Genomic DNA, 25159 nt, shown 5'->3' on the forward strand with positions numbered 1-25159 from the left:
TCGTGAGCCTCATATTCTTGCTAAGATGCCCTGTCTTAATTTGCGATGTTGTTTTTGTAAAATTTGATTTTGACAGGAAAATAATTCATAAAATTCATGTCAAATTATATTTCTTTATACAACTAATAAAAATAGGACTTTCATATTCTCATAAATATGCAGTTTACTTATTAGATATTTAAGTTGTGTGCTCCAAGTGCTCATGTTTATACCTTTAGGAATATGTTTAGTAATTGTATATATGATTTCTGTGGAATCGACTAAAAGTAGTCTTTAAAAGCATGAGCAGTTTTGTACATCTATCTGTATTATCCTGATAAAGAAACTTTATAGGTTTGTTTGCTGTCCTAATTTTGACAGCATTCCTTGATGCCAACACATTTTGCATAGGTTTCTCTTAACTATGTTAGACAGTATAGAACGTTAAGTAACGTAATAGTAATATTAGCCAATATAAACATCTTTTAGTCACTTTATCCCCTCCTTGTGTACTACTTAAAGTGCTGTTGTTGAGTGTAGTTTGTCTGATCAATTAAGAGTAGTGCTTGATTGCATAATATTTTGTCTTCAAATTGATTACATGTTTGGCGTGTACTTTTGTGTTATAGAAAAAAGCAAAAATAAAATAACTATGAAGAATGAAAGAAAAAAAAAGATCCTGATCACAGGCCGCCTTTCATTTCTGGAATGTAGTTCATTCCAGGTATAGTCAAGTTGACAAATGAGAATAACCATTACAATCTACCCCTTGTCAACTTGACACACAAGCATATATCCTTATGTCCAAATGAAAACAATAACCAGATCATAATAATGTCCAACATTATATAACTGTCCCTCATAAAACTGCAAATGCATAGTATATTTAGAATAGGTGGTATTGTCCCTTTTTCAACCTCAGTTTGAAAAGAAGCTTAGCTGGGTGGGATCTTGCCCTGAGGTCACCACTCACTTAATTCCATATAATACCTTCAATTTGTGTATCTCCTTGAACACAGGATTTAATTCCATTCCACTTCCTGGTATCCCTTTAATCTTTGAACCATAGATTTTGTATTTTTCATGATCAACATGTTCTTCATAAGAATGAACCACAGGACAGAGTCTTTTCAGGGTTGTTTTGAAATTTCATTTGCCCTAGCCTCAGGCAGACTCTTTGGACAAGGGCAAAAGGCAACCACATTCTTCACAAAAATATCACAAAAACAGTTTCTAGGCAACATACTAAAATTCTTCTCCCCTGAAACCCCTTGAGCCAGGCCCCCGCAGTTCAAATCACCGTTAACATTACTGTCTTCGGTGTTCCTACTAGCATGGCCCATTAATCTCCATTTAAAGCAGTTTACTGCTCTCCTAATCCAAAATCCAAAGATCCACATTGCTCCAAACAAAAGCATGGTCAGGCCTAGCACAGCAATGCCTCCAGTCTCTGGCACCAACTTCTATCTTAGTTAGGGTTTTGTTGCTGTAAAGAGACATCATAAAAGACCACAGCAACTCTTACAAAGGACATTTAATTGGGGCTGGCTTACAGTTTCTGAGGTAGTCCTGGAATCAATAAGATAGCAAACTGAGCAAAACAGTAAACATGATTCATGGTTGATGCTTCAGTTTCTGCTAGCATATTCCTCCCCTGAGTTCCTCTCCTGACCTTCCTCAGTGATGGAATATGTCCTAGGACTTCTAAGATGAAATAGGACCTTCCTCCCTAAGTCACTTTTGGCCATGGTGCTTATCACAGCAATAGAAACTTACATATAGTTCACTGTTGTTTTACTTTCTACAGTAAACAGATACTATTTCTGCAATTAGAAAAAAATAGTGTATTTCTTTAAATGGAGATGATTAATCATGAGCTTGTGCTTCTCATCTTTTAGAGGGCTCAGTAAAAATGAAACACAGATGTGAAAAAAAGAAAAGAAAAACAAATTGTAACATTTGAGTTTCCCTTCATGGTCTAAACTGAATAGTAATTTAGTAGTGTTCAAGTAAAATACAAAGGAACACTATTCCCTCATACATTTTTCCTCCAACAGAGGAAACTTTAGATAAGCTTCCCTCGCCTTTCATGAAGCACAGCTGCATTACACACCCCTTCTTAGGCCAATGGCCAAAGAGAAGAGAGTTAGAATTCTCAGCATCCTAGGGGGACATGTAGTTTGATTACTATGATACATCTGTAAAGTCTCTGAAATTGTAGGTTTTGAAGTTATGATTTATGTAAATTACAATTTGTGAGTGGCATTCTTTTTTGAAGAAGCCTGAACACAACGTGTTATAGTAACTCTTTCTTACAGAATGCAGTAAAGAGTCTGGCAGCAAGAAGAAGATTTTTCTGATTAAGTCCAGATGCTGATTAAGCCCATGAGCAAGGAACAAAACCATCACGTTCAGTTGCAGTTCAAGGTTACATGAGGGTGAAACATCTCTAAACACACTGACCAGATGCATTTCTGTAGGATGAAGTTAGAGAGAAGAAAAGGTTTCTCTGCAACAGGCCATGGGTTTCATCCTGAGTGCTTTAGAGACATTTTAAAAATCAATGAAATAGTGAGCAATTTATAATTTCACTTACAAATAAGGGCTGGCTAAGTTGTAATACATTTGTTCATGCAATAAGCACTATTCCCAAGATTAAAAAAGCAAAACAAACTTACCGTAGAAACGATCTAATGTTTTCAGCTTTCATTTCAGATAAGAGTTTCCACTGCATACTTTGATGATAACCAGCTGAAGAAGTTGTTTCTTTAAGAGGCTTAATAAACCAGCCTGAGGGTTGGAATGGAATTACAGGAACACATAGAGATGCACAAACACACACAGCATATGCACAGTGATTGCTTCTGACTATTAAAGTAGACACCAAATAAAAAGAAACATAATGACACCTAACCCACAGATCACTGTGCACATTTGAAAAAAAGAAGACATCCTAATTGCTAATTGTAAAAACCTTTTAAAAATTCTCATACGCAATGCAACCCTCAATTGGTTAGCGCAGGGTTACTTAAGAACCCTATCATTTCTCTTGTGCTGTGAACACATGAGGCATAGCCTTTCCAGTTCTATACTGGAATCCAGTTCATAAACACACATGGAGCACTCCTAAAACATTCACGTAAAAATGGTTTAATTCATAATTATATGGAAACTGGGTCATTTTTTTTCCATCCCCGAGTTATCTTCCCAGCAGCCCAAAGCAGTAGCCTACACTCAATAGATAATTAATAAAGTTGAATTTCAACTAAAATGCACTCCTCCGTTCGCTCTCTACTTTTGCTGAATTCTTTCAGGAACTCCTCGAGCCCATCTCAGCCCTCCACCCTGGGCTTCTTTTCCCTCCAGTGAGATCTCATGACCCTGGCTTTCACACTTACCCATTACAAAGCCTGCAAGGAAGGACGCCAGTGCTGCAGTAACGCACATCCCCAGGCCCCTGAGATTCCTGGGCTTTGCCATGACGTCCTGAGCCCGGGAGCGTCTCGGACTGCCACCGAAGGCCAGGGGACTGCAAATGGATAGCAAAGATGAGCACAGGAATTTTTGCAAAGATCCAGAGACTCAGGGAAACTAGCGAGGCGACTGGAAGACCCAAGGGAGCAGGCTTTTGCCTGCTCAGTCAGCCCAGTGGGAGGCAGGGCAGCGGGCGGAGCTTCTGCAAAGACCACGGATTTTTTTACTGAGGAGACCAACCACAGCTTTTTGTCAGCTGCATCTCAAGAAAGGCGTTTTCACTGCAAAGCTCACTGAAGAGTTCCTTATTCAGCTTCCGTCCCAATGGACGCCTGGTCATTAGGAGATAGTGTGTCCTGAGCTGCTTTTATAACAGTCTGGTTGGTGCCTCAACTCCGAAATAACACCAAATCCCAGAGACTGAGACCTTATCCCATCCCCCACCCAAGCCCCACGCAGCACATCGGAAGACTCCTCATTTCTGTGCCTCTGTAGTAGAGTTTTTAACACACCCCATTGCAATATTACAGCTTCTAATGAACAAAATTCACCGTTGCAAGGGCGCTGTACTATTTACAGGCAGTACACTCTAAACGTCATTCCTGTCCGCGTCCTCCTTTCAAACTTAAAAAGCATTTTCCTTTAGAAGTGTTTAGAAAGTTTGCACAATAGGTGGTTTTGCAAATAGAATTTCTGCATCCATCTCACTTTAAAAAAAAAAAAAAAAAAAACACCAAAAACCCTCTTGATGAGATCTGATAGACTAAGATCAGAAGGAAGGAGAGGGGGACCTCCCCTATCAGTGGACATGGGGAGGGGCGTGAAGAAAGGGGAAGGAAGGTGGGATTAGGAGGGGAGAAGGGAGGGGTTTATGGGGGGATATAAAGTGAATAAAGTGTAATTAATAAAAGTTAAAAATTTAAAAACTAAAAACTAAAAAAAAAAATGTCAGACAAGTTATAATTGACTTCTCATCCCTGGCCAGAAACGCATTTGCAGCCAAATCAAAATTCCTGAGAACACACTGAAAGCAATGACACCCCTAGGGGATGCACAACCTTTCTCCGAAACCTGGGCAGTTCCAATGGCCTTGGATGGGGCAGCTTACTTCCAGCAATTCACTGGAAACTCTTAGCTTTTTTCTCTTGGGGGTCTTTGTTGACAGCTATAATGAAAGTTGGTTTTTGTTTGTTTGTTTGTTTGTTTTTGTTTTGTTAGAATTTTGGCAAATGCCCTGAAAGTTACATTTTTTAAAAATGCTTTTAATAAATTAAGTTCTTTTCTAGAAGTCTCGCAGTCTGACCATGAATTTGCTATGCAGGCAAAGACAACCTTGAACTCCTGAGGAATGTGACACCACATACCGTTTATGTGATTATGGGAACTGAACCCAAGTCTTTTTGCATGTCATATGTGTCTTCTGCCAAGTGCACCACACCCCCTGTCCTGCTAACTTACTTTTAAGTGTTTGTAAACTTTGAAAGCTCCTGGTAACATCAGATCCTTCGATACCGGCCTTTTGGACCATCCTAAACCAATGTCTTTGTCATCATCATTGAAAAATAAACACTTTTCCAAACATATTGTTATATCAAAATCGAACTCCCTAAATGTAGATAATACAGAAAATTAAAATTATTTTAAAGGGGTAACAGACTGTTGACTCCTCAAATATAGCTTAAGGAATACTTCCACAAAGAAAGCAAAATCATTTTATCTGTTATGTAAATAAAGAATATAAAGTTGTTTTGTTTTGTTTTGTTTTGAGGGGGAATTTGTTTGTTTGGGGCATTTTGTTTTGTTTTGTTGAGACAAGGTTTCTTTGTCCTGGAACTTGCTCTATAGAGCCGGTGGGCTTTGAACTTGGAGATCTGCCTGCCTTTGCCTCTTGAATGCTGGGATTAAAGGCATGCACTATCATGTCTTGCTAAATATACAGTTTTAAATAACTATCCAGTATCTAACAGTTGGGACAGGAATTACCTCCATTCACAAACAATATTAAATGTTATTTGTACCCCACATAAACATTTTGAGAATTGACTATATAATTTGCTAGTTTCCAGCCTTCTGGCTTTATCTCAAAATACACAAAAATTCTATAAGGTTTGTGAGAGAAAAGGTAAAAACTAATGATTAAAGTAGCTACATTATTTTCAAATTCTGATTTTTTTCCCCACCCTGTTCTAATTTTGACAGCTAATTAAAATTTGTCAGATGGGAGAAACTGATGCATCATTTGTCAGCTTGTCAATCTGAATAACCTTTCAGAATTAAAATTAGAATATAGACTTAGTCAGCATTTATTAAGGAGCTGTAGGATCCTGCACATTGTACAGACTTCTGAGGATGTGATGCTTGCCAGTACCAAACCTATGACGGACTGATAAAATGAACTTTAGGCAAGTGACTGCAAATGACAAGTTCTGAGGAAGAGCAGCATTACCTCCAATATGAACGCCGCCGCTGCCCTATCAGGCGGCATCTGCAGTCTGAATCTTGAAAATCCATTGTAGAAAGTTTGATTGGCTGGCTCCAGAGTCTTTGGCCTTTTGTTAATATGGAATCTGTAAGCATTCAGAATTTTGGCTCCATTAAGTCTATCACAGAAAGCTGCTGTCAAGCAATTCTTGCTACTTATCGGCATCTTGGCAGATATTTGCATTTTGCAAAGCACATGTAAACAGGTGGCTAACCTTTTATAAAAATGTTCCTTCAAAGCTAAATGCATGTAGAAGAAAACATTTTCTAATGGAACCAATCGCTTAGTAAAATTATTTTAATTACTTATTGCTCAGTGAGCCCCCAAATTAAACTGGTTTCCTTTTCTTCAAATCGAATGCTCTTACACAAATATTTTTCTTCCTATTCTCACATCTTAGAAGCATCCTTGTAATTCCAGAATCAAGTCATTCCACCTGGTTTATGGCTAATCTTTTGAAGAACGATGAGGCAGAGTCAGGTGTGGTGACACACACTTCGAATCCTAAGACTCAAGGGGCTGAGGAGGAGATTTACTTCAAAAAGTTTGAAGACATCCTGGGCTATGTAATGAATTCCAAGCTAGTCTGAAATACATAGACCCTATTTTTAAAACAAAAACAAACAAAACCAATGTGAAATGTGTACCAATAAGGATATATATATATTAATAATTAAGTGTTAAAAGTATTTAATGACAGTGGCTATGTCAAAACTTTCATCCTTTATTTGAAGATTTAGCTTTTAGCCTTATTACAGATGTCTCTTTTATAATTACAAGCATTAAGCCATTAATGATGCCACAAGTCAACACTGCTACAGTAATGGCCACATGATATGGTTGAGACAGCAATGCTTACTTTCCAGAAAACAAATGTTTAGTATCTTGAGCACTGGGATTCAAGAGAAGAGAGGCACTCCAGTGGAGCATTTCTAAGATTCTGGTTCCAGTTTTCATTACAAATACAATTTGAGATGCAATAGTGTTAGCATGCTGATCAATATCTAGAAACTTGTTGAACAGAGAGATGAAACAAAAACCAGCAAAAGGGAGAGAAATTTAGAGGGAAAAGCAGAAACCATGATTGGGTGGTTTCCTTCTGATGTCACAATTACTCTACTCAACAATAAATGTGAAAATTAGGCAACAGCCACCTAGTTCAAGTGGAGATGGAGGTTCCCTGCCTCATGGTTCCTGTTAAACAGACATTCCAGTTGGAAATGGAATACTGGTAAGTTACATAAATTGGCCTTTAACCCAGATTTTCTTAGCATTGTTTAACCCTGATCATTAACATATACATTAAGCCTGTTATCCATGACCCTTTGCCAGTATTCAGTGTCCTGGTGCAGTTTCTTTCTGTGTTCTCAACCTTCCTTCAGTAACCTTTGTGACTCACTGCCTCCAAATCCTCTCTAATAGTCTTCTTTTCTGGTATCCCTTCTCATTTGAGGATGCCACTTCCTGAAAGCTGGATAACCAGTCATCTTCTCTTGCCACTCATCCTTCATCAGCTGTCAGAAGTGAGACAGACTTTTGGTCTGCTGTGTTGTTCTGCTCTGCAGTCACTTTTGAAGTCTCTTTTGTATCTTTTCTTCATGTTTGTATCCTTCCTGCAAGCTGAGCACAGAGATCCTCTGCTACCTTTTCTGCAGGTGCTAATAGCTGGCTTCAGGTTTTAGGTTCACCTCATCTTTAATCCCAGTTACTCCTCAGTTTCTTTCACTTCTCATATCCACACCTTCAGAAGGCTGTAATGATTCTGCAATCCAAACCACAGCTGCTTTCCTCCTTCCCCAGCATTCTTTTAACTATTATATATACATAGTATTTTAGATACTGTATATATATATATATATATATATATTGTATATGTATATACTGTATTTGAATTAAGGCAATGTTCTTCTTAAAGCAGGAGTCAGATCACTCCAAAGCTTCCCTTTAAACTTAAAACCAAAACTCAGACTTGTAATGGTGGCCACCAAAGTCCACATGATCTAGTTTTAAACTTCACCTCCCTTCATGGGAAAACTTCACAGAGGAGAGAAATGTAAAACCAGCACATGGAGAGTAAGCAACCCCTTGTCAACAGATCACTAGCATCACAAAGAAGCAGACAAACCCAGTGAAGGCATGGTGGTGCCATGCTTTCCTGGTGATGATATCAGTGTGCATGTCTTTAGGTGAAGGAGATGGTATGATATGGTAAATGGCCGAGAAGTTCCCTGACTTTCTTTTAAAATATTTTCCAGAGAGATTCCCCGACAAAAGGCAAAATAAAAAGAGAGAGTTACTAATAATTTTATATTGAAGATGTTTGTTAGAATAGTTAAATAATTTTGTGCTTTTATTCCACCGAGTTAAAGTTTTCTATTAAATAGTTACTCTTCATAATATTCTCAAGTAGATTGACTGAGAATAGCCTACTTTATTGAACAGAGTATAAATCCTGTCCTCACAGATATAATAATCATCCCTTTAATTGATAAGTTGCAGTGTGAGTAATTAGTATTCTGTGCTTAGGTCATAAACTACCTGAGAAAAGGCTTTCAGAGACTTGCTAGTCCTTTTTAATGCATACTATCCATCGGAATTTCTTTATCTTAGAACCAAAGGTTTGTCTAACAGTAAATGATTAAAGGAACTTTTCTCATGATTAGATGATAAAGTTATAACAGACTTTGTTTTTGACCTTGAAAAAATAGGTGAAAGGATCAAGGGAAGAAGAGATAAAGAGTAAGGGAATCCTGGTGTAGTCCAAAAAACTGTGATGCAGCTGATTCAATTAATGCCTTTTGACCAGTAGAAATCTGGGCCTCGCCTATTGGCACATGCCTTTAATCCCAGTACCCTGGAGGCAGAGTCATGCAGATCTCTGTGGCTTCAAGGCCAGACTATTGTACAAAGTAAGTCTGGGACAGCCAGAGCTGCTTAGAAACCCTGTCTCTAAAAACAAAAACAAAGCACTCAAATCTGTTCAAAGATATCTATCCTAAGCTCCCAAATATATAATCTACCCCCCAAACATTAAGTATGTATAATTATTTTAAATTAGTGTTTATTGATTATAGAGGAGTGGTTGTCATTGTGACATTTGAAATGATAAATTAGTCAGGGGTTTCTAAAGAGACAGAACTGATAAAATGACTGTAAAATCAACAGGGAATTTATTAGATTGGATTATAGGATGTGGTCTGAGAAGCCAAACAAAGGCTGTCTCACAACCAGAAGGCCAAGAATCCTGTAACTGCTCAACCCATGAGGCTGGCATGCCTCTGCAGTACAAATATGGCCCTGAAGTCCTGGAGAATTTCCGGAAAGCTGAGAATCCTGTTGAAGTTGGATTTAACACTGATCACAGCAATAAGATAGACAAAATGGTCAGCATGAGTGAAGGCAAGCAATCAAAAAGCAAAGCTTCTTCCATGTCTTTTTAGGTGGGCTGCCACCAGAAAGTATAGCTCTTAACAGTGAGTTTTCCTACTTCATATTACCTGAATTAGAAAATTTTTTACTCAGGCAGGTGTGGTATCACATGCCTTTAATCCCAGCACATGGAATGCAGAGGCAGATAGATCTCTGTGAATTGGAGGCCAGCTTTGTCTACAAAGTGAGCTCTGTGACAGAGCTACAATAGAGATCCTGTTTTAGAAAGAGATAGGGATGGATGATAGATAGGTATGTAGATAGATAGATAGATAGATAGATAGATAGATAGATAGATAGAGATAGATAGATAGATAGATAGATACATAGATAGATACATAGATAGATACATAGATAGATAACTCATTACTTGGGTGCCCAGATGCCCAGACACTTAGATTTTAATTGAACCAAGATTCATCATCACAGTAAATTTCTTCAAATTTATTAACACTTCATCAGTGGAAGGGTCTATGATAAACCCTGCCTCATCCATAGTACAACAGCAAAATAGCCAGGAGGCTAAAACATCACTCAGGGTGTGCCCAGTGGTTTAAGGAAGAAGATTATAAAAGTTAATTAAATCATGCTAACTCCACCCACTCCACCTTAGGGTGGGGCTTTCAGATCTGTATATAAAGGTTTCTGCACTGCACAATCCGCTCAGTTCAGAGGCAAGTGGAGGTAGCTGCGCTGTGGTTAGGTTCTGCAAGTCTCAACTGCTGGCCAGAGAGTTCAGAAGACACAGTACCCCTGAAGCAAAGGGCAGACTTTCCTGAGAGCATTGATGGTGACAGAAGATCAGGTGAGTTGAAATCCTCAGTACATGAATGTATACTTCCACTGATTTCAAATTTCTCAAATAGGAGTACTAGTTATAGTTAATAAGGAGAATGCCATTATTTTCAGTTTACTGTTGACTTATAGAATTTTAATCTACCATGACTCTAAAATTTAAGATTAATGCGGTTTTCATTTATTTCATGTTCCTTGTGACTCTAAATTTTGAATGTACGGAGATACCACATAGTTCGATTTTCAGCATGGTACCTAAACTTAGTGCACATTATAGAATTCACAGAATGCTATGTACATAAAACCTTCCACAGTAAAAGGAGTCTTTTGTGTCTCAAATAAGTTTTTTTAAGAATATTTTATTAGTTTATTATTTTATGACAAATTTGTTTAGTGACATCATACATTTAATGAGCCCATTGTGCTATGGATTCAGTTCATTAACAGCTTATCTAGCATGTATTTTGTTCTAGCAATAGCACTAAGAAAGTGAATCAAAAAATAATTGAAAGCACTGGGTTTTCCTGGGTGCTACCTGGGAGGTTCAGGCAGGAGGATCCTGAGTATGAAGCAAGCCTGTGGTTAATAATTTTGATTTTGACTTGATTTTAAAAGTTAAAGGTATGTTTTCTATTTAGATCCAGGTGATGTAATCATTTTCCTTGTAGAAAAATTTTAAATAATTGATACATCTGTAATTTTTACATAGTTATACTTAAAAATAATTCTCAGTGTTATACTCAAGAATTCAGTTTATACTCTCAAAATTTCTCCCTCAAGAACCTTAAAGTCTTCCAGGGAACACCTTTTTTATTGGTTGTCCAACCCAGAACATTTAGTTATATATTCATTCACAAACAACAACAGATTCCACAGCTTGTGTATAACTTGAATTAGGTAAATTTCAGAGCACTTTTCTGAAACATTGTAGCATTCAGGTCTGGCACAGTGGCTCACATTTGTAATCCTAGCACTCTGGGAGGCAGAGGCAGGTGGATCTCTGTGAGTATGAGGCCAGCCTGGTCTACAAAGCGAATTCAGGACAGCCAAGACTACACAGAAAAACCCTGTTTTGAAAAACAAACAAACAAAAAAAGAAAAGAAAAATTGAAAGTGATCTGTTCAGTTACATTACATGAGAGCAGACAATATCGGTGAGGGAATCACAATGCTCAAAGCTATTGCTATGTGTGCAAGTTCTAGAGTCCAGATCCTTTATAGAATCCTTATGAAATAGGCAATGCTTTTGCTGAGGCTTAGAATGGTTAAGGAAATAAAATTGAAAATGTGGTAATGAAATGCATGTTTGAAAACCTATGCAAGATGATTCAGCATAAAACTCTTACACAATGCACAGTCTCCTAAAGAGTGTATAAATCCATCATTTCTTACAGACTCACATTCAAACCATGGAAATGCCACAGTTGGATGTCTAGGGAGTTCAGTGTCCCGTCTCCTGTTTTTAGCTCAATTGCCTGTAAGTAATGGAATCTTGGCTCAACCACCATACTTAGGGCAGCGCAGTCTGAAAATCCCTTTCCTTTTCATCATACTCTTTGTATTTTCTCTTTTTATTCCATCTCCCGGGGCTTTTCTTTTTCTTTTCTTTTCTTTTTTTTTTTTTTTTGAGTTTAGAGACTTAATTTATTTTTAGAAATATGCTTATTGTAAACTCAGTCCTAGCACATACCCAAGCTTTTCTTTTTCTTTTCTTTTCTTTTTTTCATCTAAGCTTCTCTAGCCTGGTGTTTATCTCATTCGCCTTTACTCACCGTGTAGCACTGGTTGTCCTAGAATTTGATGTGTGGACCAGTCTACCCTTGAATTTACAGAGATCTGCCTCCCTAGTGCTGGGGTTAAAAGTGAACCCCACCATGACCAGCTTCATTCTCTTATTTTTAAGGCAAGTTCTAGTACAATTTGGAAAAGGAGGTGGAAGAGGGTGTAACTGGGTTACATAAAAGCCAAACAACTTTCATTTCAAAAGGAGAAACTATTCATTTATATGTAAATTAATCGTATAAGCATCACTTTACAAGTGATATCTGATTATTTTCATAAATTTCAATAATGAAGTCTAACATTCTTTTTCTTTCTTCTAGAAATACAGATTCACACAAACCGTGAAATTCAGAAACTATCTACTAAGTTGTATGTGAAAGTGTGTGTAAGCATATCAAGCTGCTGTTGAAGTATTTGTACAACTGAGATATTATTAGTGAGCACAGAACCTAAGCTAATAATGGCATCATTTGATGACCAATGTCACTGGCCTGAAGGAGACATTCTGAAGTTACTGGACTCCATCAAGGATAACATCTCATCAGATGACTTCAGAGCATTCAAAAAAACCCAGGAAGACATAAACTGGGACAAAGTAGCTTTTGAGAATTTTTCAGGAAAAATGTGCAAACAAAAGTGGATGGAGATTTCTCAGAACTTAAGGAAATTCCGGACACTAACAGAATTAGTGTTGGAAGCCAAGGAACTTTTTAAAAAACCTTGCAAAAGGACAGTCAAGCAACATCCTGACTTCCCCAAAAGACCTCTGACCGCCTATTTGCGCTTTTACAAAGAGCAGCATGCCAAATACTGTCAGATGTACCCTGAGTACAGCAACCAGCAGCTGACCAAAGTTCTAGCCGAGAAATACCATCAGCTGCCAATGGAGGTCAAGCAGAGATATATCCAGGACTTCCAGAAGGAGAAACAAGACTTTCAGAAAAAAATTACTCAATTCAGGGAAACACATCCTGGTGTAAGGCATCCCAAGAAATCTGTGGAGCCAAGAAGTCATCAAATCAAAGTACCTAAAAAACCACAAGGAGATATGAAATCCGTAAAGTCTCCTCTAAAAATGAAACTTCCCAAAACAGTTTCTTCACATACAATGTTTCAGGGAGAACCCAAGAAACCTCCTATGAATGGATATCAAAAATTTCACCAAGATTCATGGTCAAGTCCTGCACTGCATTACCTGTCCTTTAGGGAGCGCTATGTTGAGATTAGCAGGCGTTGGCATAGAGTCCCATTGGACCAGAAAGAACTTTATAACAGACAGGCTGAGGAGCTACAGAAACAATACTGGGTGAAGCTGAAGCACTGGCTCCAGAATTTGTCGCCTGAGGAATTTGCAGCATACAATGAGGCAAAGGCTTCCTGCGGTAAGCGAAAGAGCAGAGCCACATCAGCAGGCACAAGCCTCAAGTCTGGACAAACAGATATGCATTCCTCCTCAGCAAAGGAGCGGCAAGTAAGACCTGGAAAAGTAAAAAGGCTTCTGGAGCCTGGGACAGATTCCTCAGACACAACTACGGGCCATGATGGTGGCTCCCAGGCAATCAGGCAGAAAATGACAGAAAATGACAAAGAAGAAGACAGTAGCAGTTCTTCATACTCCAGCAGTTCAGACGAAGATGATGACTATCTTCCTCGGAGGAACCTTTAAACTCCATTTTAGCCACTTTCATATCCTAAATCATTGTTTAAAACCCTCCCAGAAAAACCCAGGGCTTCCCTGACAGAGAGGGAACTCTCCTTTCTGTGTTTTTGTACTCCCTTGCTTCTGTCTCCTACATTCTTCCTTTCCTTACTACACAAAGGAGTAGTTTGGGGAGAAGGGACTTTGCCTACATCAGGTTCCTAGGCTTAGGAAGAGACCCTTCTAAGATAGCACGTAAAAGCTATTTAAATTTTATTTGAACAAACTATAGAACCATTCCTACAAAGCTGGGCACTGAATATACAAGTGGTATCAGTTAATTCTAGGAAGGGTCTTTTAGTCCGTGCAGATGCAAACAGTGAATCTCATCTCTGATATTCAGAATAAGTAAAAATACAAGAAGATATTGATAAGTACTTTTTCTATGACGTTATCTGATTTGCCTTTAATACATCAGTACCAGATTCCTATGGTTATTCTAATTAGAATAATTTTAAATATAGTTAATGTTAACTTCTTGTCATTTTGCTTCTGAATATTCTAAACTGTTTTCATGAATATTAGCTTCATAATAGTTGTTTGAAGACCTTTAAGACTTTACATTTGTACCTAAATATTAATTTTATATATTTTAGCTTATACATAAATTGTAAATTTTGAACATGTTAATAGAGTAATGGAGTATTTTGATAAGTATTTGCAATGTATAGTGTTCAAATAGAGTTATATATGTATATATCTTCAAATATTTGTCATTTATTTAAGATGAAATTTGCAAAAATTATTTTTTAAGATTTACAACACATTATCATTTTTATTTTAGTGAATCATTGTTTCTGTGTTCTCCAAAGGAGACAGTTATTTTGATGTATATTTTGCAACATTTACAATTTTTGTACCTCTGTTTAATTTTGGCTTCTAAAAATGTTGAATCAAATATATGTAACAATATTAAAAGATAGTAGTGATAAATTCATGTCTGTTTTTTTAATTTTAGCTAAAATTTGCAGGATTTACTGCCATAAAATTGTATTGATATAAGAATGTGAAATAAGTTATACCATGTTGCCAGAAATAAATACTTAATTCGACAATTAAACAACTTTAATGAACGTTTATTGAGTTTACTCTGTATTCACATGATGATGGAATTCCTCTATAGTGTAATCCTCAGAGTTCTCTAGAGATACAAAGAGAGTTAAAAGATCAGTGGATGCATGTTAAGAAGTATATATATGGAGGCTGAAAAATCTCATGAACCACTTACTAGTGAAAGACAGTACAGTGTAGTTCTTGTCTGAGGGCCTGAGAAACTGTGCTATGAAAGCCAGCCTAAGGTAAAAAGGTCATGCTGAACTTGGGGTTTCTAGCAGCTGCCAGCTTGGGGTATACCCTGCCATCCTCAAGTCACATGAGCAGTAGTTTTTGTATTTCATAGTGCAAGTATCATCAATAACCACCATAACACAGATTCATTATACAGTCTTTTTGTTCTCTGTATTCTGTAGCCTTGGCTGTCCTGGAACTTGCTATATAGAATAGGCTTGCCTTGAGCATAGAGAGATTCAGAGTTAACAAATGTGTACCACAACACCTGGCGTCATTATGCAGTCTTGACATTTCCTTTGCCTAAAGAAATCAATCTACAAAATTTCACCTCAGGTAAGTTGTTGGAACAAGAGCAGAAGGTGGCTAGGCTCTTTTGCCAAAACATAAGGACTCTTCCTAGTCTAGCTGTGAATATCGTTCGCTTGTGAAACCTACCTCTGGAGGTGCAACTTCAGAGCTCACCTTGTGCTCAGCACCACTGTCTTCCAGGCTCTGCTACAACAAACAGCCTGCTAGCCTCTGCTTACAGTGTTCCACCAATTTTCTAGTCCAAAATTTCAGTCTTCAATGATTCTCAGAGAGAGAGAGGAATTGGTGGTGGGGGGGGGCTAGACAGACAGAGAGAGAAAGAGATGGGATTTTAGGCATGGGGAGAAGAATGATAGCAACACAAAACCACCACCAACAGCAAAACAACATGGTCTCTGGTAACAACTTCTGTATTAATTACTTTTCTGTTTCTACTATGAAATACCATGACAATGGCAAGTTATGGGAAATGATTTATACGACAATTATGCTCTACTTTAGGAAGTTGACATGAGCTATATCTTAAGGTGTACAGGTTTATTATGTTTCCATATATTTTTCTATCCATACTTGTTTTTTTCTCCCTGATGATCTATTAAGCCAAATCTCCTATACCTTGTAACCATGGTTTAATGATTGTACAGTATCTTTGCATGTAGTTGCCTTGATAAAAGCTCAGGACAAGAAACATTCTGGATCATCCTTAGAGCTTCTTGCATGTTCTTTGGGTCGCCAACCTACCCTGCCAAAAATTCACATTCCAGACTCTGAGTCATGTTTCATGAAGTGAACTCTGCTATCCATGGCATAGTGTGGCACCTGGACAGGAACTTGAGTGATGTGTGATAATGGGGCAGCAACAGTGGGGCAGATTCCATCACATTCCCATCATTAGTTCCATCCTTGGAGCTGTTTAAACAAATGGAGGCTGTGGTTGCTTCAACTATTACAGTGGGTAATGCAAATGTCACGCACACAGTTTCCAAAAGAAGGTGGGCTGCATGTTGAAATAGAGGACTGGGTTGGTGAAGTACTTAAGAAAGAAGAGACACAGGTATGAAAATTCCTATGACTGCCTGCTTTTTATCATGGGCCGTGATAAAAACAGAGTTGAAACTATTTCAGTAGTGTTTCATAAAAACATCCCTGGTTCCAAGGACACAGAAGGTAAAAGCAGATATAAAGTTATTATGCCTATGTTACCCACCTCTCCTCTTCCTGATTCTTTAAACAAAACATAAAAAAAAAAAAAAATGAAACTAAACTTTCACAAGTACAGCACCCATTTGGCCATATTCCATAAGCTTAAGCAGTTTTGCTTCTTAAGCTACACAGTGAGCATATCAAACTCTACCTGAAACTAGGGAATCCTACTCAGCCCCTCCTAAAAATATTATAGAAACTTTCTTTCTTTCTTTTTTTTCTTTTGCTGACTTTCTTGATTATGTTACAAAAGCAATAAAAGGAAAATAATCCTTCCTCAGTCAAGACATATCTTAACCAAACAATTCACTTTTGAAAGCACTGGTATGGAGGTATAAAGACTTTTTGCTCACTTTGGACAAAGGGGCACTACCAGTGATTACATCAGAGTATGCCAAACTGCTGCAACCCAGGAACATCAAAACAATGCCTTTGCTGGAGCACCGTGGCAAGCACTTAGACTAAGCTAGCGTGTGTTAATAGTGGGAAGCCAAGACACCTGCAAAAAGATTGTAAAAATGTCATCATGGCTCCAAGACTAACAAATTTTAATATGCCCAATTCTGCACATAGATGTACGCCATGTGCCATAAACAGATTCATTGAGCTAATCAATATCCATCCAAATCGGACAATGAGGAACAACATCTCTCTGCCTCTGACATTGAAAAGTCACTACTAGGGCTCTCTCCAAGGTTCAGCAACAATTCAAGGACATAACCAGTGGGCAAAAGAGTATTTTATCTTTCTCACCAGCAATCCCAAAGAGTGCACATTTAGACCTGACAGCTGCTAGAAATGTGGCTCTTAAAACTGCAATGGTCATTCAAGCCATGCCTCTAGGAATTTGGTGATCTAGTGCCCCAACTAAGTGAGATTAGTTTGGGAAAAAAAATAGTCTAAAGTCTAAATTGAAATAGTCTAAATTAAAATTTATATTTAATGCTGTTCCTGGTTTAAATGATGATTATACCAAAAAAAAAAAAAAAGCTACTATTTCTATGTCAGTAAAATATTTTGTATTTACAAGGGCTGTTCTATTCCTCAATTTCTGTTAACTTTATGGTCCCATGAACCAAAGAAGCTTAGAGATAGAACTAGAGGAAAGTACAGGAAAATGTCACATCATGTGACAAAAACATATGAGGAAACAACCCTCTCTAACTCTTAAATGATAAAACTTTTTCTGGCCTTATCAATACTATTGCTGACAATACTACTATTGATTCTACTTTAGGGCTACAAAAATTGGCTACTCAATCATCTTCCATGTTAATTGGTCTTGGGTTCCCAATCCGGGTAAGAAACATTTCTGAAGTACTGAAATAGAGAAACAAAGCATACAAGGTCCATGCAACCATTTGTAGCAGACATTCCTGTAAACCATGGAGATAAAATTTGTTGTCTCAAATGGTAGTTACTTTCTTTTAAAAGAATTAATGCTTCTAGGATTGAGAAAAGATAGCAATGGTTTAGAGGTTTTTAGATTTAGTATAGGATAGCCAAATTTAGAGGAATTATCACTGATAATACACCAACACAGATTCATGCTATTCCTATCTTATAGTTGATTTCTCTCATTGAAGTGATCAGTGACCAGTAAATGGGGAACAATTGGAACATCTTAAAGTATTGGAACAGCAATAATTTGATGTTGTAACTACTTAGAAGAGCCTCATGACCCCTCGTTTTAACCTTAATGTACTTCCATGCAAGGGAATTCTAGAACGTCCCTACAATCTCAGTTTTCAAAAAAATAGATAGAAATTATCTAGATCTTGTGGCACATGCCTTTATTCCCAGAACTGAGGAAGCAGAAAAGGGTGAATTTCTGTAAATTTGAGACCAGCTGGGTCTTCAGAGCAAGAACAAGACTAGACTCCACATAGTAAGACCCTCTGTATTAGTCAGAGTTTTCTAGAGGAACAGAAATGATAAGATGGATTTAAATATATTTAAGATGGATTCATTCATTCATTTATTAATTTACTTAGTTAGTTTCTCTATGTCTCCATGGCTGCTTTAGAATCTCAGTTGATCTTTAGTGTGTAATGGAATCAGGAAGTAGGCTCTAAAACCAGCTAAGCAAAGGCTCAGCAGGAGGATAGATGAACTTGCTAATGAGAGTGAGGGGAAAGTGAAAAAACAAACAACAACAACAACAAAACAATAGCTTTCTTCATTGTTCTTTTACTTGTCCTGGTGCCAGAAAGTGTGGTGCAGATGTAGGTCTTACAACCTCAAATGACCCAATCAAGAATAATCCATTGCTGGGAGCTGGTGGCTCACGCCCTTTATCCCAGAACACAGGAGGCACAGGCAAGTGGATCTCTGAGTTCGAGGCCAGCCTGGTCTACATTGTGTGTTCCAGGACAGCCAGGGCTACACAGAGAAACCTTGCCTTAAAAAACAAAAACAAGGGAAAACCCAAGAAAAATCCATCATAGTTGTGCCCAGATTTTTGGGTTTTGGTTTTCCAGATGTGGTCAATTAACAACCAAATTAGCAGTTTGACTTTCTAAAACAAAAGACAGAAAGAATGGGAAGACAGTTTCTTAGCAATATTTTGAGATATAAATTGAGAATCACCAAGATAGAACACATAACAATACTAAGACAGACACACACTTGAATGTGTCCTATTCTTTTCCTGAGCATCTCTCTTTCTCTTAAGCTGTCTGCTAAAATCTGTTAAATGAAACATTTAAACTGGTACAAGCCATTAATCCCAGCACTCAGGATACAGAGGCAGGAAAACCTCTGTGACTTCAAGGCCAGACAGATCTACAAAATGTGTTCCAGGACAGATGTGGTCACAGCAGGATACACTGCCTCTAAAAAGAAAAACAGAAAAAGGAAAAACTTTTTTTCCTTCTTTGGAAATCCCACATCGATTCTCTCAGTGTATCATATATCTCTTTCTCTGAATTCCTGTGCTTAAACTCTTTATTAAAACCTCTTCCAATAAACTGCATCTCTGCTTCATACAAGCTTGTCCTGAAATTATCTTCTGAACTGAACCCAAGAATTCTGTATTTGCCTGATCAAGCACTCCAAAAGAATGTCTCAGGCACATAAATGATTGTGTGTACCAGTCATTGCTGCTGTTGACATCAGCAGTGTTGGATACTCTCTCCTCACAATTCAATAACCAACCAAAACTGCATCCCAACATCATAAGATGTTCCTGAAGTGTAAAATCTTCCCATTGAAAGATACTTCTTCAGAGCAGGTGAGCTCACATCTGCTTGGTTCAAACCCAGAGACACCCTATGTCATGTTTCTGGGGAGGAAGGTCATATCTGTGGTGAAGGACAAGGGCTAGCTGGAAATGGAGTGAGTGCCATCTGGAGCCGTGTCTTTATTTTTTGGTTGTGTCAGAGATGGAATTGAAATATGAGGATTCACCAAGGGGGTGCACCCTTCCCTCCCACCCACCCACCTCAAAAAAGAAGGAACAAGAAGAGTGGAGGTGCTTAACTGATACAAGACAGTGGAGGTAAGGTGGTCAGGAACCTCCAGAATATTAGATATGGTGCAGTTCCTATGATGAATGCTACCCTCATTTCTCTGCAGGGCCTGGAAAGCATGTGTGAGCAGGCCCATCTTCTTCAGAGCAAGCGTTTGAAGAAGACACAGCTGCACACGGTATTCCAGACCCGAGTCCTAGCTAGAAGTGGGGCTGCTGAGAGCAGTCCCACCTGGTTGGCTTCATGCTATGAGGATCCCACAAAAACATTTCCTGGCCTATGTAGGCCACTAAAGAGAAGCTGTGAGAGGAAGAGGTAAACGCTCTCAGCAACTTCAAGCTGAAGAAGTCTGTGTTAGAGTAAATTAGTGAGTCCTGATTGGACATGTTAGCAGAATATTGTGTTTTGATTGGTGGACCTTGGTGGTTTGTCTCAGGAATGAGTCAGTGGCCACATAAGGGAAAGAAACTTGGGGGTTAGCTTTAGGAATGTAACCCAATGTTTTATTTTGTTTTTTATTGTTGTTTGGGTTGTTTTGTTTTTGTTTTTGTTTTAGCAATGGGAGAAAAAAATTAAAGGACAAAACCTGTCATTAATGGTGTACATAGACTCCAAATATGTTCTCCATATCTTGCTAGCACACTCAGCCATCTGGAGAGAACAAAGATTTTTAAACACAAAAGACAGCGAAATTACTAACTCTTCAAAATCCATAATCTCTTCAAGGCCTCTCATTTTCCATCTAAAATTGGCTTGGTTTGCCAGGAGCCAAAGCTATCTACTGAAGCCAAAGCCAAAACCATCTAGTGGAGCAAAAGCTATCTACTGAAGCCTAAGTCAATTAGTGAGTCAAAGCTATCTAGTGGAGACAAAAGGTGTTTACTAGGCCAAAGCCAAATAGTGAGCAAAGGTCATTTTGTGGAGATCTAAAGCTATTTAGTGAAAGTTATCTAGGACCCTAACTCATGGGTGATAGACTGTGAGGACATCCGTTTGTTAGAGCATCCGTGAGAAAACATCCCTATGGTATCTTGCAGGCACCCTATTTAACACATAAAAGCACTCTTCCTGTCTCCTGCAGCAGCTAATTACCTTCCCCCTTTTCCTGCCTTCTCCCTATATAAGTTGGGTAAAAATTTCTAATAAATGAAGCTTTGATCAGACAAACAGACTTGGCTTTGATTCCTGGATTCCTGTGTCTCTTGTCCCTACTCCTCCCCCCCATTCCTTTCAATCTCTCCTCCCTTAGGAACCCACGTTGAAGCCCCGTGGGACGGGGCATTGGTTTATTGCAAGTCACATTGGACTGACCCCCTCTATTGTCAGTAAAGGTAGTAATCTCACTGTCATGGCAACCCTTCAAGCTGCCTTGTTATCAGCTCATCCCACTGCCCTCCAGGCTACCCTAGTACATACCCAACCATCGTTCAACACAAGACATTATTTGCTACTTACATCAAATATTTCACTTTAATATAAATCCCTTCTATCCTTTCTCCAAATGCATCTGACTCCCCCAGAAGATAAGACTTCTTTTAACAGACCCTAACCCAAACCTACAATGCACGCCAGTGAACTAGCTCCACCTCCACTATAGAAACCGCCACCATTCCCACCCACCAAGTTATAAAGGTCTAAAATTCTAAGAGTTTAAGGAACTGTTTTAAGATATATAAATACAAGTTCTGATGGTCTGGGGATGTAAAATATTAGTTGTAAAAGTCTAAAAATGCAAGCTATGAAATATTTTAAGTGCTGATGACACGAAAGCTGAAATAACTTGTTAGGGTTTGAGAAAGTGATTTTAAGGTGTGTGTTTGAGAGAGCGATTTTTGAGTCTGAAAAAGTAATTTAAGGTATATGAAAGGTTGTTTCAGATTACTTTTCCTCTCTCTATACTACTGTTTGGATTCCCAAACTTTTACTATTATTCAAGAAAATAAATCTACTGCCCTTTCTACAATATGAATTTCAGTACGGATTACAAAAATAATAATACTAACATTTTTAAACTTTTAATTCATTTGTAAACTTAAAAGTGTTTCAAGCTTTCAAAATTCAACTTGAATCCACCTGTGATATAAACTCCAGAAATAGTCTTTTAACCAACAGCCTAAATTTCCTCTATGGTCTATCCCTGAGGGTGGGATCTCTACCCTTCCCTTGTTTTGGAACTCCTATTCCCCAACTTCCAGGACAATGGAACTAAAAGTTTCAAATGTACAAATCCCCTAAACAACTTAACTTTACCTTCTGTCCCTAGTCTATGTGTCCCAGCAGATATCAAATCAACTACAAACTGCTCCAGCAACTCAGAAGCCTAAATATTCTTTTGGATCATGGGGTAGAAGTAGGGGAACCCTGGCCTAAGGAGTCAGGAGCCCTGGGTTCCATCCTTAGCACTGCATAAAATTACTGTGTTGGCCCATGTGTGTAATCTAAGCACTCAGGAGCTGGATAGAGAAGGATCAGAAGACCATCTGAACCAACAGAGCAAGAGTCAGCCTGGGCAAAAGGAGGTTCTGTCAAAAATAAATGGAGGAGGAGGAGAAGGAAGAGGCAGGGGCAAGAAGGAGCTGCAGAAGGAGCCATGTGGGAGCCTGGGCCTGATCACAGGAGGGGAACGGGGGGAAAGGTTTGGAAGGAGGGAGGAACAGGCTTTGGAGACCAGAAGAAATTGTTGAGCTTCTGGATCCAGGATCACGGATCACAGATCTCCAGGTCCATCCTCCTCCCTTTTGTCTCTGATACTTAATTTTTAGAGACAAATGTATTATTTTTCTGGACTAAAGTACAACCTTCTAAAACAAACCACTAGTACATGGTATGTCCTCACTCATAAGTGGATATTATCCATATAGTACAGGATAACCATTCTAAAAACCCACAGACCAAAAGAAACTTAAGTAACAAAGAGGGTTAAAGGGAAAATGATTAAATCCCACTAAGAAGGGGAAATAAAATAGACATCATAGTCATTGGAAGTGGAGGGAGAGAGGGACCTGGGTAAGAGATTGGAGAGGGGATCAGGGTGAAGGATCAGGTGTGGGGAGAGCAGGAATGGCGGTGAGAGGGCAGGGGGAAAAGAAGGGAAATTGGTGTTGGGGCATCTCTGAGACAGGCTAGAAGAGGCTCCTGGGAATCTATGGAGGTGACCCTAGCTGAAACTCCTAGTAGCAGTGGAGACTGAGATTGAAGTGGTCACATGCTACAGCCAGGCAGAACTTCCACTGGAGGGAGGGAAACAAAAGACACCAACCACCTACAAAACCCTCAACCCCAAATTTGCTACTGAGAGAGAGACCAAAGAATTAAAAATTAGTCTTTTTGAGCTATTGGTTTAAAATTTAAAGCATAAGCCTGAATGAAGGCCAGACAGGTAGAGACATGTCTAGCCACCTGTGGGGAGGAACCAGTCTTACTGCATTCCTTTTCTGCCCACTAGAGATACAGTTGCTAGGAAACGGTCCCAGATCATCCCTCTCACATAGGACAGCAAAACAAGGAAAGCCAGACCATTAATGGTTTGGGGGCCTTCCTATAGCCAATTAGCTCAAAATAAAAACATCCTCTTTTGTGTTTCAACCAATAGATGCTTGCCAGGCAGGAATTCCCCTGCTTTGGGCATGCTGGGAGGGACTGAAATATATATATATATATATATAATTTTTTACAGTTTTTTCACTTTGTATACCAGCCGGAGTCCCCACCCTCATTTCCTCCCAATCCTGTCCTCCCTCCCTCTCTTATCTCCTCTCATGCCCCTTCCCCAGTCCAGTGATAGGGGAGGACCTCCTCCCCTTCTACCTGACCCTAGCCTGTCAGGTCTCATCAGAACTGGCTGCATTGTCTTCCTCTGTGGCCTGGTAACACTGCTCCCCACTCAGGGGGAGGAGATCAAAGAGCCAACCACTGAGTTCATGTCCCCATTACTAGAGAACCCACTTGGACACTGAGCTGCCATGGGTTGCATCTGTGCAGGGGTTCTAGATTATCTCCATGACTGGTCTTATGTTGAAGTATCGGTCTCAGAAAAGACCCCTGGTCCCAGATTTTTTGGCTAGCCAAACTTTGGGCAGGAATCTTATGAAAGAAGGGAGAGCTAGAAAGACCTGGAAGGGTCTGTAGCTCCACAAGGTGAACAATCGAACCAAAAACTCTGGGACTGGAATCTCTAAATCAACCACCAACCCTGAGCGCAAGGCTCTCTGCTCTCAACTGCTGTGGTAGTGGGGTGTGAGCCCAAACTATAGCTTGTAATAAAAAGATCCTCATGTGTTTTGCAATGAACTATATTCTTGGCTGTCTTTTGGGGGGTCTCAGGAATTGGGCACAACACCACTCCCTATGAGTTTACAAGGGCCACTCAAACCACCACAACTGTTCAATTAAATCACAGATAAGAATACACTTTATTTGGATACTTTAGGTGAATTATTTAATTTTTATTTTGACAATGGATTTTACCAGCTTCCTAGGAGGTGAAAATCAAGTAGACAGCCAGGTGGTGGTGGTTCTTGCCTTTAATCCCAGCACTTGAACACAGAAGTAGGCACATCTCTGTGAGTTCCAGGTCAGCCTGGTCTACAGAGCCTGCTGCTGGACAGCCAACATTACACAGAGAAATCCTATATTGGAAACCAAAAAAAAAAAAAAAAGAAAAAAAATTGAACAGACAAATTCATATTTCATAAAGGTAAACATGAAACAGAATTTGGTCTTGCCCGGTTCTTTTCTCATTTGTTGTTAGAGCCTCTATATACTACATTAGGTTCTGTTGTTGTTTTGTTGTTGTTGTTGTTCCTGTTGCTGTTTTTTTGTTTTTTGTTATTTTTTTTCTCAAGACAGGGTTTCTCTCTGTAGCTTTAGCTGTCCTGACACTCACTCTGTAGACTATGCTGGTCTGAAATACACCTACCTCTGCCTTTCAAGTGCTGGAATTAAAGGCGTTTGGCCCCACCATTCGGCTTAGCAATTAATTTTTTAAAGTGGGATAAAAATGCAATATCTTTTACCAAAAGGAGGGACTGTATAGAACTTGTGAAGAAAGGCAAATCTTAGGGTCCATCTTGTACCTGCTGAATGAAAAGCAGGCATTTGAACAGCATTTTCAGTTACCGTGGTGCACAGCATAGGGGGGATACCCTGGCTAAGGAATGCATCCTTACCAGGAACAGAAGACAGCAGGGGTAGTCTCCTATGCATCAATGATGGCCCAAGAACATCTGCCAAATCCCGCAAGCCAGA

The 25159-nt window shown here is 38.9% G+C and overlaps 2 protein-coding genes across 4 annotated transcripts in view; one reads left to right on the forward strand and one right to left on the reverse strand.

The window, feature by feature from the left end:
- Positions 1-3711, reverse strand: part of Naalad2 (N-acetylated alpha-linked acidic dipeptidase 2) — a 55754-nt gene extending 52043 nt beyond the window's left edge. The window contains exons 1-2 of one of the 3 annotated variants that reach the window (XM_060369805.1): positions 3378-3708; positions 2658-2769 (exon numbers count right to left, since the gene is read on the reverse strand). In XM_060369805.1, the coding sequence (XP_060225788.1) occupies positions 2658-2769; positions 3378-3459 (194 nt within the window). In that variant the 5' untranslated portion in view covers positions 3460-3708. Of the gene's footprint in view, positions 1-2657; positions 2770-3377 lie in introns of all 3 variants that reach the window. The other 2 variants (XM_060369815.1, XM_060369808.1) reach the window with 2 other exon arrangements.
- An 8690-nt stretch (positions 3712-12401) lies between these two features.
- On the forward strand, positions 12402-13607 carry Ubtfl1 (upstream binding transcription factor like 1). Its single transcript, XM_021628351.1, has one exon. It carries the CDS (start codon positions 12402-12404, stop codon positions 13605-13607), a length of 1206 nt encoding a protein of 401 aa, XP_021484026.1.
- Positions 13608-25159: the final 11552 nt, after the last annotated feature.

Source organism: Meriones unguiculatus, chromosome 1 (assembly GCF_030254825.1).
Source record: "Meriones unguiculatus strain TT.TT164.6M chromosome 1, Bangor_MerUng_6.1, whole genome shotgun sequence".
Classification (NCBI taxonomy): domain Eukaryota; kingdom Metazoa; phylum Chordata; class Mammalia; order Rodentia; family Muridae; genus Meriones; species Meriones unguiculatus.

Bases quoted from the DNA above. Each gene is read 5' to 3' on its own strand.
- Ubtfl1 (XM_021628351.1), top strand. From the start codon at position 12,402: ATGGCATCATTTGATGACCAATGTCACTGGCCTGAAGGAGACATTCTG.